We start from the raw sequence: 16,552 nt of genomic DNA on the forward strand, positions 1-16,552 counted from the left end.
GTCTTTAATGATGACCCAATGGGTACCTTTCAGAAGAAATGGAATCAGTCTTCCCCCTTGTGGAATAACTAGGAAAGTGCCTATTTTCCTGGCTAAAAGTTACATGTAAGAGTCTTGAGGGAACTATAGGGTGTATGATGTTTTTCTGCCTCATTTAAAAATTGTGAGTACATTTTTTCTAAAATTTGTGTTAAAGTCACATAATATCTCTTAGTGCTGATTGACTTTATGACTAGTATTTTAAAATGAAACACAGGAAAAAAATAAGTATAGGGTGTAGTGTGAGACATATATATTTTTATATATGATAGAATAATGTTTTGAGATATATATATGTTTAAAAGTTTAGAGTTTTCTGTCCCATATCCCCAGAGTACTGGGAACTACGTCAGGTAAGTCAGTCTTAATGTCCCTGTCTGGGTCTTGTAAACTGGGAGGTTTGGGCAAGAGCTCTGGGGACTCACAGGAGAGGTGACAAAAATGCTCACTGTCATTTGGGAGGTTATGCTATGTCAGGCACTCTTCTTAACGTTACTCTCTAAATTAATTCTCATAAGAAGCTTAGGCTGTTATTGTCCCCAGTTTACAGCTGAGGAATTGGAGACTTGGGTTATCTTTCCCAAAGTAACATTGCTAAGTGGCAGAGCTGGTATATAAAAGCCTGTGTCCGAACGCACCCAGAGGACATGAGGCAAACTCCCTGCTGGGAACCAGCATAGCATCAGAGCAGCCCTGGGTGTGGGCAAAGTGGGAGGCCTGGTTCCTGCCCCCGGCAGATCATGCCCCTTCTGTCTGTACCCCAGCCTGAGGGATGTGGACAGAAGAGATCTGAGCACCTGACGTTCCAAACAAACAAAGTAAAAACACCTCCAACCCTTGGCTGAGAGGAAGCAAAAGACTAAGTCTGAGGATGGAGAAGAGGATCTAGAATATCTAACATCCACCTCAGAGGACTTTATGGGCTACATTGTGTCCCCTAAAATCATCTGTTGAAGCCTTCACCCCAGCACCTCCGAATGTTAACCCTATTTGGAGATCAGATTTCTTTAAAGAGGTAATTAAGGTTAAATGAGGTCATTAGGATGGGCCCTATCCGAATACGACTGGTGTGCTTCTCAGAGGAGGAGTTGAGGACACACACACAGAGGGAAGGCCACGAGCAGACCAGGGAGGCCATCATCTGTGTATAGGCCAACAAGAGAGGCCTCGGAAGAAACCAGCCCTGCCAGCACCTTCATCGCAGACTTCCAACCGCCAGGACTGGGAGAAGATCACTTTCAGTGTCTAAGCCCCCCAGTCTGGGGAATGGTGTTAGGGCAAGCTAGAAGTGAAGAGAGCATCTGTGGCCACCAGGGCCGTGTCTTGGAGGAAGGCTGCAGCCTTGTGCAGAGGGGAGTGGGGCTCCTCTGTGAAAGAGAGTAGAGTGGAGGGAGGCACCAGGGCTGTTAGGGGCTTAGTGAACCCAGGGTACCCGAGGGGAAACATGCTTCACATAGTAGAGAGGCAGCTGGATTGTGAAAGACCTAGGGTGCCAGGGACGCCTGGATGGCTCAGTGATTAAGCGTCTGCCTCCGGCTCAGGGTGTGATCCCAGAGTCCTGGGATCGAGCCCCACATCAGGCTCCTCTGCTGGGAGCTTGCTTCTTCCTCTCCCACTCCCCCTGCCTGTGTTCCCTCTCTCGCTGGCTGTCTTTCTCTCCCTGTCAAATAAATAAAATCTTAAAAAAAAAAAAAAAAAAAAAAAGACCTAGGGTGCCAGACCATACAGTTGGGATTTGCTTTCCTGAGCAAGAGGGAGCCACCAAAGATTTTTGAAACCCTGGGGCCCTGGTCATGCACAACAGCCGTGAAGATTTGGCTCTCTAAAAGTCACCAGAAACTTCTTGCCTATGAAGAGGAGGATCAACCCCACAGAAGTGCCTGAGGGGTTAGCATTAACTATGTTGGAGGGGAAGGGCTAAGTCTGGCACACGCTGTGGAATGAAGAAAGCATCGTGACACGTGATTCATTTGATGTAAAATGTGTTGGCGTCATCGACATGTACAGATGCACATGGACATGGGGCCAGACCGGACAGGGTGAAGGGTCATGGATGTGGCCTGGAGTGTAGGTCTTCTCCCGTCACCTGTGTTTTCTCGCCGTATCTGATCACAGCTTGTAATCAATGTGTAAGCAGACTCAGCATTTTATTGAAAAAAAAAAACCTACTTTGCTCGTCCCAGGCAGAAATATCTGAAAAATCATGGCTTTCATGTGACAATTTTATTTTTTCTAATGTACGATAAATTAAATATATTTGCTGTTAAAATAAAAACTGTTTACCTGTGTCTCCTAAAATCATTTTCAAGGGCAAAGTGATTAAAGACTTCCATCCTCAGAGCAGAGCTGCCTAAATTTGAATTCCAGCTCTGCCTTTACTACTGGCCTTTGATTACCCTCTTTAAACCTCATTTCCTTATCTTTACATGAGAGTAATAATGGCACCTCCCTGACAGGATTATTAAGAGGACATAATCAACGACAACTGATTAGCACAGTTCCTGGTGTAGATTAACTACTGAAATAAATGCGGCTATTAAAAACTGGTTATAGAGACTTGTGTTTCTAGTCATGTTAATATAGCTGGTACTAGATTTGTTCTCCAGCTGTGAACAACTAGAAAACTGGATAAAGTAGGAAGCCACTATTTTAAGACAATGGAAAACAGGAAGTGCAGAACAGTGATCTAGGAGACAAAGGGAACTAGTGAAGCGAGTCCTAAAAGCCCCCAGCTTTCTGCAAGATTGAGAATGCAGCAGGGAAGGGACAGTCGTGCAGAGCACCATGGCCTCTGGGAGTCAGGAAGGCAGAAATCCATGTTCAAGGAGGATGAGTAATTAGAACTTGGATATGATTCTACTTACGAGAGTTTCCGGGAAAGGCAAAACCACAGGGACAGAAAAGAGATTGGTGGTTCAATGCAGGTGAGGAGGGTTTTCAACCAAAGGTCACAGTGCACAGTGCCCTAGAGGCAGCTTGTAGCAGCTCACAAGACCGCAGTCTGCTCATCTCTTCCCAGCTGCACATTTAGTGCTGCCATGCCAGCAGTTTGAAACTGGCCAGGGCAGGAGTATTTACACCAGGGAAATTAGCAAACAAGCAAGGCTTAGTTGTGTTGTGTTGTTTGCTTTTGAGAGCTGGTTTACCAGCACACCACTGGGCAAGGGGGAACTTGGGGAGATGATTGAACTGTTCTCTATCTTGTTTAAGGTGGTGGTTACTTGATGGGATGCATTGGTTAAAATTCATAAATCTGTACACTCAAAGGGGTAGATTTTACTAACTAAAAATGAGACATGCAACAAATTTGAAATATAGAGATTTAACATACATTTCTATGAAAATGTGGACATAGGATTTTTAAAAAATATTTTTATTTTTTAATGTTTAAGTATATTTTGAAAAAGGACAAAACTGGGACACCTTGGTGGGTCAGTCAGTTAAGCATCTGCCTTTGGGTAGAGCCCCGCATTAGGTTCCCTGCTCAGTGGGGAGCCTGCTTCTCTACCTTCCTCTGCCCCTCCCCCTGCTCCTGCTCTCTCTCTCTCTTTCTCTCAAGAAAATAAATAAGATCTTAAAAAAAGAGAGAGAAAGGACAAAATTGGCCAATGACCCTAGCTGATTTCAAGGCATATAGTAAATTTGTAGCAGCAGTTCTCAGTTGAGAGTGGCTAAATCCCAAGGGACATTTGGCAATGTCTGGAGACATTTTTGGTTGGCACAACTTGGGGGAGGGTGCTTCTGGCATCTAGTGGGTAGAAGCCAGGGATGCTATTGAACATCCTACAAGCAAAGGACAGCTCCCACAACAAAGAGCAATCCGGCTTAAAATGTCAATAGTGCCAACATTGAGAAACTCTGATCATCATAATCAAAACAGTGCAGTGTCAGTTGATGGGACAGACCAGAGAGTCTGGGATATATGGACCCATGTATATAGTACCAATTTTTTAAAAAGATTTGTTTCTTTGAGAGAGAGTGAGTGCGTGAGAGCAAGGGGGGGCAGAGGAGAGGGAGAGAATCTCAAGGAGACTCCAAGTTGAGCGGAGCCTGCTGCCAGGCTTGATCTCATAACCCTGAGATCATGACCTGAGCCAAAACCAAGAGTTGGAGGTTTAACCTACTGAGCCCCCCAGGTGCTGCCATATAGTACTGATTTTTGACAACAGTACCTAGGTATTTCAATGAGAAACAGGAATAGTCTTTTCAACCAGTGACATTGACATAATGGATATTCAAATGGAAACATAGATCCTGATCCCCACCTTAAATCACATCAGTTAACTCCGAAAGAATCATAGGAAACCTAAGTATAAAAGCTAAAGCTACAGAACATCTAGAAGAAAACATAGAAATCATCACAATCTTAGGGTAAGCACATGTTTCTTAGGATTCCAAAAGCACAAATGAAAAAAACAAATTGGATTTCCTCAAAATGAAAAAAAATTCCTAGGAAGACGTTGTTAAGATAATATAAAGTCAAGGCACAGCTTGGTAGAAAATATTCTCAATACACATGTCTGACAAAGGGAGTTATATCAGTAGATATAAAGAGCTCATACAGCATAGCAGTAAGACAAAAAACCTTATTAAAAATGGGGGAGGGACGCCTGGGTAGCGCAGTCATTAGGCGTCTGCCTTCGGCTCAGGGCGTGATCCTGGCGTTCCGGGATCGAGTCCCACATCTGGCTCCTCCGCTGGGAGCCTAANAAAGAGCTCATACAGCATAGCAGTAAGACAAAAAACCTTATTAAAAATGGGGGAGGGACGCCTGGGTAGCGCCGTCGTTAGGCGTCTGCCTTCGGCTCAGGGCGTGATCCTGGCATTCCAGGATCGAGTCCCACATCTGGCTCCTCCGCTGGGAGCCTAATTCTTCCTCTCCCACTCCCCTTGCTTGTGTTCCCTCTCTCGCTGGCTGTCTCTCTCTCTGTCAAATAAATAAATAAATAATCTTAAAAAAAAATGGGGGAAAGAAGTNTTCTTCCTCTCCCACTCCCCCTGCTTGTGTTCCCTCTGTCGCTGGCTGTCTCTCTCTCTGTCAAATAAATAAATAAATAAATAATCTTAAAAAAAAAAATGGGGGAAAGAAGGTTCCAGTGCTAGCATGGTACCATAAGCTCACCTAGTCCACTCCTCCCACTGATTAGAACTAAAAACCTTGAGCCAAACACAAAAACCAACTACCAGAGAACTCTAAAAAGTAAACACGAACAGATTGTGAACACGCCACACTTAGACAAGTGATCCATGTAGGGGGTACTTTTCCCAGGTCCATTTTCTTTCTCTCTCTCTGTCTCTCCATCTCTTGCAGTCTCTCAGCTTTGCCCAGAGGGGCAGGCTCCACTTGCACAGAAGCAAGGCAGCAGTAGCAGAATGGGGGGCCAAGGAGGACAGAGAGTGTGGGAGGATTCCAGGAGGAGAGACAGCCAGTTAAGTGGTCCCTTAATTCTGTGATGCAGTGCATGTAAATCTCAGCCTAACCTCTGAACTATGCATAAATAGGACAGACCCAAACCAGCACAGCAAAGCTTTGAAAACCAAACTGCTGGGATGCCTGGGTGGCTCAGTTGGTTAAGCATCTGCCTTCAGCTCAGATCATGATCCTGGGGTCCTGGAATCGAGTCCTGCATCAGGGCTCCTTGCTCAGCAGGGAGTTTGCTTCTTCCTCTGCCTGCTGCTCCCCCTTCTTGTGCTCTCTCTCTCTCTGACNATGATCCTGGGGTCCTGGAATCGAGTCCTGCATCAGGGCTCCTTGCTCAGCAGGGAGTTTGCTTCTTCCTCTGCCTGCCGCTCCCCCTTCTTGTGCTCTCTCTCTCTCTGACAAATAAAATGAAAGAAAGAAAGAAAGAAAGAAAGAAAGAAAGAAAGAAAGAAAGAAAGAAAGGAGAAGGAAGGAAGAAAGAAAACCAAACTGAGCTTTAAAAAATGGGCACACATCTTTTTAGCCTAATCACTAAATAATTAGCATGCTCGAGGACAGAACCAAACCAATACCGCATAAGCTTAGAGAACTGAACTTAGATTTGAATTGCTACATATGGAAGGCAAGACAGAGCATGTAGCTTGAACCTAAGCCAGTTGATTGCCTGCTAAAACAAAAATATAGATTTCTCCAGAGGATTATATACAGGACCCAAAGTCTACACAACATAACATTCACAATGTCTGGGACAATTCAAAATCACCCACCATATAAAGAACCAGGAAACTGTGGCCAGTTCTCCAGGGAAAAGACAATGAATGCCAACCCCAAGGTGGCCCATGCATTGGAATTATCAAACAAAGACTTCAAAGAAGCTATTAAAACTATGTTCATTAGGTCAAGAAAAACACATTTGGAATGAATAAAAGGATAGAAGTTCTCAGCAGAGACATAGGACCTATAAAAAAGCCAGATGGAAATGTTAAGACTGGAAAATATGAAATTGGAAATTTAAAAATTTACTGATTTGAATAGCAGCTTGGTGATGATGGGGGGGCCCTATAAACTTTAAGATAGATCAATGGAAATTACACACTCCGAAGAACAGAGAGAAAAGAAAATTAGAAATGAGAAGAGTCCCAGGGACCTGTAGGAAAAGATATTTAAATTTTTAAAAATTTGTTTAATTTTTTTCTTTTTTAATTCTGTAGAGAATGTATTGTGGAGGTGACATGGAGCAGGAAGGGAGCAATCCTGGAGGACTGGGCACAGCCGGGTCAGGAAGGGGAGGCAGACCGAGATCTGACCTCACCATGGGAGGTCCTGGGGGCACTGCAGAGAGGGGAGAGCCCAAGGATCCCCTACCCATGCCACCATGTGACTTTAGGTGGGCAGCTCTGGCTTGAAGAGGGGCAGATGGTTGTTCAGGGTCACAGATATCGGGAAGGGGCAGGAGCCACAGAAAGGAGGGACAGCAAGAACTTCCAGCTCACAAGAGTCACCAAGAACCCCCACTGTCATCGTAGCTCGGTTACTATACCCAACCCCCACACTATCCAAATAATGTTGTGGACCAGCCCCCAAGTGAGTCTGTGCCCCTCAGGGTGGAAACCCAGAAAGAGGCTAGTTGACCCCTCCGAGATGTCACTGCAGTTCCAGAAGGAGAGGAAAATCAGCTGCAAAAAAATATTTGAAGAAATAAAGTCTTCCAAGATTGGGNCCAACCCCCACACTATCCAAATAATGTTGTGGACCAGCCCCCAAGTGAGTCTGTGCCCCTCAGGGTGGAAACTCAGAAAGAGGCTAGTTGGCCCCTCCGAGATGTCACTGCAGTTCCAGAAGGAGAGGAAAAATCAGCTGCAAAAAAATATTTGAAGAAATAAAGTCTTCCAAGATTGGGTGAAAGACATAAATTGACATATTCTGGAGGCTCTGCAAACCCCCAAAAGGATAAGGTCATTGGAAACCATGCCTAGACACATTATAAACAGCTGAAAATGAGAGCTAAGGAAAAATATTACCAAAACAGCTAGAAAAAAATAACACACTACGGTATCACTGGGTGGCTCAATCCCAGGATGCTGAGATCATGACCTAAGCCAAAGGCAGACACTTAAACCAGCCGAGCCATCCAGGCGCCCCAGTTTGGCAGTTTCTTAAGCATACATTTACCATATGATCAAGCTATTCAAATCCTAGGTATCAACCTAAGAGAAACAAAAACTTTGCCCAAAGTCTTGTACATTACTATTTGTAGCAGCTTTATTGAGGATGGAAACACCTAGACTGTCTGTACACTGATGATAAACCAATCATGTTCTACCATACATGGGTGTCCTGCTCCTCAGTAGAAAGGCACGGACAGGACACCAACACATGGATGAGTCTTATTAAAAACAAAATGTTGAATAAAAGAAGCTGCGCACAAAAGTACAGCTTGTGTGATTCTGTTTATTCTAGAACAGACAAAATGAATTTATGACATCAAAACACAGATAGGTCACTTGTTGCTTGGGGCTGGGAGGCCAGGGTGGGGGACTAACTACCTGATGAGAGGCATTTCTGTATATTAATTTTGGAGTTGTTACATGGATTTTTAGGTTGTAAATGATGCACTTTATGAAGTATGTAAACTAGACCTCAATGAAGCTGATTTTTAAAAATAAAACTGTATAATGGGGGCACCTGGGTGGCCTGAGGCGCCAAGCGTCTGATTCTTGGTTTCTGCTGGGGTTGTGGTCTCAGGGTCATGGGATCGAGCCCCGTGTCGGACTCCACATTTGGCATGGAGTCTGCTTGGGATTCTCTCTTCCTCTCCCTCTGCCCTCCTTCTCACTCGCTTGCTCTCTCCAATAAATAAATTAAAAATAATAAAAATATGACTGTATAATGAATTATAATTATGATAAAACTAAAGAGCTCAAGACAATATGGTATTTGCACCAAGACAGACAAAGAGAGGAACAGAACAATAAATAATTTTGAGAAACTGACTTGAGTTTACAATAGTTAAGAATTTCGAATGTGTTACTCTGGTATTTCAAATCAGGTTGGTGGAGAAATACATTATTCATAAATGATGTCGCATCAACATATATAACTCAAAATATAGAATAGAATTAGAGCCTTATCTATTACCACTTACAAAAAGTAAATTCCACGTGGATTAAAGAGTTGCGTCTATAAAACAAGAAAAGCAAGGTTTAATGGCCCAGGGTGAGGTCCTGCAGATAGCCTGGCCTTGTGGCCCTGGGCAGTGTGTCAGGACTCCTGTCTCCCGCCCCAGGACTAAAGACTACCTCCAAAGGCCGTCCCAGCGCTGAGGCTCAATGCCCCAGTCGGCAACACGGCACCATGGTGGTATCATTCCTGACGCCAAGGGCTGTCACGAGGACTGCGTGTGGTGAACGCCCACTGTGATAGCTGACAACAAATGCTGGTCTCTTCTCTCAGAGCAGGACCACTGGCCTGGGACAGAAGCTGGGGATGGTGGCTGTGTGGGAGAAAGTGGGCGTTGGGCACGAGCAGTCCTTCCGTCTTCTCCCTTGGTGCTCACGAGTGACTGGGGCAGACCCGCAGAGGAGAGGAGGCAAGAGCAGAGACCTGAGGGGACTGAGGCACTCAGGGAAGGAGAGGTCCGGACAGCCCTCGGCAGCGGCATGGATCCTTGGGGCCCCTCCTCAGCTTCCAAGGGCAGTGCTGGGGCACTCTCTGAGTCTCTGGGCACAGGTCCCTGAGTGAGCTCCCTGGCCCTGTCATGGAGAGCTGATCTGATTCCCGAAGATGGCTGCCACCCCTTTGTTTCCCGCACCCCCCCCCACCCAGTCTCTGGGGAGATCTGGATTAAGCGGAATTAGAGGCAGGTGAGGATCATAGGTGTTGGGCGCTTGGGCAGGAGTCTCCATGGTAACAGAGCCATCTGGCTTAAGTCTTGCCTGGCACCAGGCCTTGTGACTTCACGGTGGAATCTTCTCTGACAGGCAGAGGGGGATTTGCCAGGGTGAAGAGCAGGCCAGGAGGAAGGGACCTGCCAAGGGCAGCTTTGTCTTTCTTGCCAGAGTTTGAAGATTAGCCTTGATCATGTCACAACTTGGGGCTACTGCTGGCTCTGGAATGGATGCCGGAGGCGGTGGCCAAATGACAGCATATATGGCATTGGGCACGTGCCACTTTGCCTAGCCCCTCTGGGCAGTAGGTGGGGACATACCTGTCCTCCTTCAATCCAGAACGCACTGGCGAAGTGGAGCCAGGGCCCAGGCGGGGAAGACTCAGGTGTGGGAGAGCTGCTGGGCCAGCACCTCGGGATGGCAGGAAGGGTAAGGCCTCGGGGAACCCAGCCCCTGCAGGGACATTGCAGTCCTGGTGATGGGCCTCTCTCCATAAGCTGCTCACGAGGTAGTGCCAGGAGAGCCCTGCAAACCTTCATTCCTGTGGTGGATCCCTTCACCCATACAACCAGCCATCTGACCAACCTGTATGTGTTAGTGTCCTGGGGCTGCCGGAATCAATCACCACGAACTGGGTGGCTTAACGCAACACAAATGTATTCTCGCACAGTGCTGAAGGCAGGTTCCTTCTTGGGGGCTCAAGGAGGATGTGTTCCCTGCCTCTCATAGCTTCTGGGCTCCTGGTGATCCTTGGCATCTCTCGCCCTGTGGCAGCACCACTCCAGTCTCTGCCCCTAACGTCATGTGATGCTCCCCCTGTGTCTGGGTCCAAATTTCCCTCCTAATGACAGCAATCGGATTTAGGGCCACCCTAATCCAGTATGACCTCATCTTAACTTGATTGCATCTGCAAAGACTCTATTTCCAGATAAGATTGCATTCACAGGGACCAAAGTACGTATCTTATGGGGGACACAGTTCAGCCCACAATACCACATAGGTCACGGCTTTGGAGTAGGGCAGACTTGGCCTCACACCCTGGCACTGCCTCTAGCCCACCTTTTTTCCTAGGACAGCAAAGCTGGAATGGGGCTCCTGTGGATTGCCTGAGAGAAAGGACTGCAGAGGGCCCACGGAGTGTCTGGGGATTGGCAGAAACTTAGCACAGGTGGCCCTGAGCTGGGCCCCGGGACTCGGGGGTTGGGGGGGACTGGTCCCTGCTCTTCAGAAGCGCTCAGTCTGGGGGGCTCTTACCCCCCCGGGTAAGAGGGTTAGGGCTCTTACCGAGGGTTAGGACATCCAGTGGGGACCACGGTGGTCAAGTGGCACACAAGGAGTTAGGGCAAGCATGACCACATAATATGTGTTTGGGGAGGGAAACTCAGGCCCAGAGGCCCCAGCAAGGATCAAGAAGGCCAGGGCCAGACCATTAGTCCTTTCTGTGGGACTCAGAGTCCACAGGGTACCCCCAGACCTCATATGTATCCCTGGGCTCTAGGTCAGATCCTGACAGGCAAAGGTGGACAAAGGTTACTGACAGGTGCTCTGGGCTTCTGTGTCCCCTCTGGGCCTGGAAAGTAATTCCCCATTCCCCTCTCCAACCTCCCCAAAAGACATGTCTTCCCTTCCTATCAACATGGAGTCTGGCAAGGACTTTGTTCATGACCAAACTCAGTTTAATGTTCTCTTTCTTGCTTCTTCTCTCCCTCCTTCCCACCTTCCTTTCCTTTATTCCAATATTTGGTGTCTGCCATATGCCAGGGCTGTTCTAGGCCCTGAGGATACAGAAGACAGATGGGCATTGCCTCAGTGGAATTTGTTAACTAGTGAGATGAGAGATATTAATAAGTAACCATGCGGATGAATGTTTCATAGCAGAGGAGTGGGTGTTCTGAATGAGGGGCATCGGGGTGGTGGGAGTCAACAACAGAGTGATGCAGCTAAACCAGGGAAGTACAGGAAGTGGCTTGGAGCCAAGGGCTGAAGTTGTCAACCAGGGAAAGGGAGAAGAAAGAGATTCTAGGCAGGAGCATTAGCAAAGGCCCTGTGGCAGGAGGCTCCTTGGCGAGTGAGAAGGACCAAGTGGTCTGTGTGGCTGGCCTGGACAGTGAAGGGAATATGAGATGACCTGAGAGCAGATTAGCCCAGGCATTTGTTGGAAAAGTATCAATTGCACTCCTGCAATGAGCCAGGAGCAGCAGACAGACAAGACCACCACACACTGGAATAGGCAGATCACACAGCAAGAATATTCCAGTGTTGGAGATGTGAGGGGGGAAGTGATCAGGACTCAACGCAGAGTTGGGGGGAAGCAGGGGTTGGGAAGGCTTCTCTGAACTGAGAGGCAAAAGGCAGATCTGGGCATAGGCTCTAAAGCTGGGCCAACCTTGGTGTGACTGAAGAAGGGCAAGGAGACTGGCATGTACAGAGTGGAGCAATCAGGGGAGACGGATGCAAGGCAGGATGCAGATGCTGGTGGGGCTAGGTCCTCCGGGGATCTTGGGTAACCTGCTCGCTGCTGGCAGCCACTGCTGGGTTCTAACGAAGGAGAGCTGCACTCAGGTTTATGCTTTGGAAAGAAAGGCCTCTCTGGCCTCCAGTGTCGACAAGGAACTTGGAGGAACCTTGGGGGCAGGGAAGCTGGGCTGTTGTACAGCTGGAACGCCTTTCTCTTCCCAGTCACTCCAGAAGAGCTGTGAATCTGAGCCCAGGGTCTCCGGCTCCCAGAGCCTCCTGGAGGAGGATGTCCCAGAGCCCCTGTCCCACGTACAGGCCAGCAGTTCCAGGGGCACTGAGCCTCTCAGCAGCCTCGACCTCTCCCATGGGTCCCTGGTGGCCTCGGAGTATGTGCCCNGAAGTGGAGCCAGGGCCCAGGCGGGGAAGACTCAGGTGTGGGAGAGCTGCTGGGCCAGCACCTCGGGATGGCAGGAAGGGTAAGGCCTCGGGGAACCCAGCCCCTGCAGGGACATTGCAGTCCTGGTGATGGGCCTCTCTCCATAAGCTGCTCACGAGGTAGTGCCAGGAGAGCCCTGCAAACCTTCATTCCTGTGGTGGATCCCTTCACCCATACAACCAGCCATCTGACCAACCTGTATGTGTTAGTGTCCTGGGGCTGCCGGAATCAATCACCACGAACTGGGTGGCTTAACGCAACACAAATGTATTCTCGCACAGTGCTGAAGGCAGGTTCCTTCTTGGGGGCTCAAGGAGGATGTGTTCCCTGCCTCTCATAGCTTCTGGGCTCCTGGTGATCCTTGGCATCTCTCACCTTGTGGCAGCACCACTCCAGTCTCTGCCCCTAACGTCATGTGATGCTCCCCCTGTGTCTGGGTCCAAATTTCCCTCCTAATGACAGCAATCGGATTTAGGGCCACCCTAATCCAGTATGACCTCATCTTAACTTGATTGCATCTGCAAAGACTCTATTTCCAGATAAGATTGCATTCACAGGGACCAAAGTACGTATCTTATGGGGGACACAGTTCAGCCCACAATACCACATAGGTCACGGCTTTGGAGTAGGGCAGACTTGGCCTCACACCCTGGCACTGCCTCTAGCCCACCTTTTTTCCTAGGACAGCAAAGCTGGAATGGGGCTCCTGTGGATTGCCTGAGAGAAAGGACTGCAGAGGGCCCACGGAGTGTCTGGGGATTGGCAGAAANTTAGCACAGGTGGCCCTGAGCTGGGCCCCGGGACTCGGGGGTTGGGGGGGACTGGTCCCTGCTCTTCAGAAGCGCTCAGTCTGGGGGGCTCTTACCCCCCCGGNGGGGGGCTCTTACCCCCCCAGGTAAGAGGGTTAGGGCTCTTACCGAGGGTTAGGACATCCAGTGGGGACCACGGTGGTCAAGTGGCACACAAGGAGTTAGGACAAGCATGACCACATAATATGTGTTTGGGGAGGGAAACTCAGGCCCAGAGGCCCCAGCAAGGATCAAGAAGGCCAGGGCCAGACCATTAGTCCTTTCTGTGGGACTCAGAGTCCACAGGGTACCCCCAGACCTCATATGTATCCCTGGGCTCTAGGTCAGATCCTGACAGGCAAAGGTGGACAAAGGTTACTGACAGGTGCTCTGGGCTTCTGTGTCCCCTCTGGGCCTGGAAAGTAATTCCCCATTCCCCTCTCCAACCTCCCCAAAAGACATGTCTTCCCTTCCTATCAACATGGAGTCTGGCAAGGACTTTGTTCATGACCAAACTCAGTTTAATGTTCTCTTTCTTGCTTCTTCTCTCCCTCCTTCCCACCTTCCTTTCCTTTATTCCAATATTTGGTGTCTGCCATATGCCAGGGCTGTTCTAGGCCCTGAGGATACAGAAGACAGATGGGCATTGCCTCAGTGGAGTTTGTTAACTAGTGAGATGAGAGATATTAATAAGTAACCATGCGGATGAATGTTTCATAGCAGAGGAGTGGGTGTTCTGAATGAGGGGCATCGGGGTGGTGGGAGTCAACAACAGAGTGATGCAGCTAAACCAGGGAAGTACAGGAAGTGGCTTGGAGCCAAGGGCTGAAGTTGTCAACCAGGGAAAGGGAGAAGAAAGAGATTCTAGGCAGGAGCATTAGCAAAGGCCCTGTGGCAGGAGGCTCCTTGGCGAGTGAGAAGGACCAAGTGGTCTGTGTGGCTGGCCTGGACAGTGAAGGGAATATGAGATGACCTGAGAGCAGATTAGCCCAGGCATTTGTTGGAAAAGTATCAGTTGCACTCCTGCAATGAGCCAGGAGCAGCAGACAGACAAGACCACCACACACTGGAATAGGCAGATCACACAGCAAGAATATTCCAGTGTTGGAGATGTGAGGGGGGAAGTGATCAGGACTCAACGCAGAGTTGGGGGGAAGCAGGGGTTGGGAAGGCTTCTCTGAACTGAGAGGCAAAAGGCAGATCTGGGCATAGGCTCTAAAGCTGGGCCAACCTTGGTGTGACTGAAGAAGGGCAAGGAGACTGGCATGTACAGAGTGGAGCAATCAGGGGAGACGGATGCAAGGCAGGATGGCAGATGCTGGTGGGGCTAGGTCCTCCGGGGATCTTGGGTAACCTGCTCGCTGCTGGCAGCCACTGCTGGGTTCTAACGAAGGAGAGCTGCACTCAGGTTTATGCTTTGGAAAGAAAGGCCTCTCTGGCCTCCAGTGTCGACAAGGAACTTGGAGGAACCTTGGGGGCAGGGAAGCTGGGCTGTTGTACAGCTGGAACGCCTTTCTCTTCCCAGTCACTCCAGAAGAGCTGTGAATCTGAGCCCAGGGTCTCCGGCTCCCAGAGCCTTCTGGAGGAGGATGTCCCAGAGCCCCTGTCCCACGTACAGGCCAGCAGTTCCAGGGGCACTGAGCCTCTCAGCAGCCTCGACCTCTCCCATGGGTCCCTGGTGGCCTCGGAGTATGTGCCCTTCTTCCGCACCTACGGGAAGCTTCTGGCTGTGGAGGACCCGGCCCCGCCACCTATGGTTGGCAGGGACCAAGGTAGAGACCAGAACATCAGAGAGGAGCCATTCCCTGAGGACCCAGAACCGCCCAGCGGGTTCTTCCCTCACTACCACTCCAAGGAGGAGAGCTTTCCCAGCCTGGTCCTTCCTGGCAGGTCTTGTGGGGGCTCCCGAGACACACGCACCAGGAAGGAGGCGCTGGCTGGCTGCTTCTGCAGGATGGCCGTCAGCTGCAGGTGCTCTGTGAGTGTGGGAGTGTGGGGAGGGGAGCAGCCCCGGGCCCCCTGGCATTCTTCAGACCTCCGTCCCGGGACCCCCCCCAGTAAGCTAGGCCAGTACCACTCCCGGGGTCTCCTGGGGCTCCCAGAACAATGTGTACAGAGGCTGGAGGCAGAGCCCTTCGCTTAGTCCCAGCTCAGCCACTTGGTGGGAGTGGCCTGGGGAATGTGTTTAAGCCCCTGAGCTTCAATTTCCTTACAAAAGCGAGGTAAGAGTAGAGCTGCTCTTAGAGCGCTGGTGAGACTTACATACAGTAATGCGATGATTACACCAGGCTTAGCCTGTGTTCCCGGGCAGAAACATCTTCTTAGTCCTTGTGACCTGCTAGGCACCCAGACAAACACTTCGTGTGTATCATTTCACCTGCCCTATTAACAGTCCTACGAGAGAGGGCTGATTGCTATCCCCATTTTACAGATGAGAAGAATGAGTCTCAGAGAAGTTAAATGGCCAAAGACATTGCTAGCGAGAGCAAGCCTGGGATCTGACCCCAAGCCCGTGCCCTGTCGTGTCACTAGCCTCCACTAGCAGCGCCTCAAAGCTGGGTGCGGTGCAGGGACTGCAAAGATGGAGCAGGCAGGGTGAGTGGGTTCTAATCCCAGACGCACTCCTTCCTGCTGGGAGGCCCAGAAGGGCAAATGACCCTGCTTAGTGTTGCCCAGTCTGCAGAACAGGCAGTGGCCTGCCTTCTTCCCCTACCGCTGAGTGCTGTTGCAGGCACAAGGCCAGTCCTGGCTTTCCCACCGACCGTGTGAGCCCGGCTCACCATCTTGTCTCCTTGTACAGGCTGTCTCGGCAAGCCCAGGAGTCATCCCCGGGTCCTTCCATTCACCACCCTGCTGCCCCAACCTGCTGGTCTCGGCAGGGCACTCCCATGACAGCAGCCTGACTGTCCCTCTCTCCAGTGATGCTGCCTTCAGGGGCTATGGCCTTTGTGCCTCGGGATTTGTGCCTTACTACAGAACCCCTGAGGAGAAGCTGCACACCAGCCCTGGACCTCCTTCCTCTCCATCAGGGAGCCGGAAGCCCACAGGGGAGTAGCCCAGGCCTGGTGCATCCACAGCGTGAGGGAGCAGGAGCTGGGAGCAGCAGGAGCCACCAAAGAATGGGCCCCAGGACCTGCTCATCAGCAAGAGGTGAAGGTGGCTGGGGGTGAGGTTCTCCAAACTCTGCGCCATTGCCTGTGACCCGAAGAGCTGGCAGGCCCTTCCATCCCTTCTCAGTCTACTTGGGTGGGCAAACAAGGGGACCCTGTGCCCTGCAAATGTGCAGCTCCACACCAGTGTCCGACTCAGCAGGCCTGGGGGCTGTCTTCTCTTCGAGGAATGGAGGGGAGATGCTCAGCCCATGCCTCCATGCGGCCACAGCCTCAGGAAGTGACCCCACAGCTCTGGGGGCTCCCTTGGCCTCCTAGCCAGAAACACTGCCTGATGACAAACAGAGAGCAGCAGCCCAAAGAGGCTCCACAAAGGGGATGTCAGCCTGGCCCAGCACTCAGACCTCCCCACA

The 16,552-nt window shown here is 50.0% G+C and overlaps 2 protein-coding genes across 7 annotated transcripts in view; both read left to right on the forward strand.

Moving 5' to 3' along the window:
• The window catches only part of SLC25A48 (solute carrier family 25 member 48), a 251,720-nt gene that overhangs the window by 184,701 nt on the left and 50,467 nt on the right, over positions 1-16,552 (forward strand). The window lies entirely within an intron of this gene.
• LOC117801414 lies at positions 14,345-16,230 on the forward strand. The gene is given in 3 exon segments (XM_034655699.1): positions 14,345-15,139; positions 15,830-16,075; positions 16,078-16,230. Coding segments are annotated over 3 exon segments (1,194 nt in total).

This window comes from Ailuropoda melanoleuca, chromosome 3 (genome assembly GCF_002007445.2).
Source record: "Ailuropoda melanoleuca isolate Jingjing chromosome 3, ASM200744v2, whole genome shotgun sequence".
Lineage (NCBI taxonomy): Eukaryota > Metazoa > Chordata > Mammalia > Carnivora > Ursidae > Ailuropoda > Ailuropoda melanoleuca.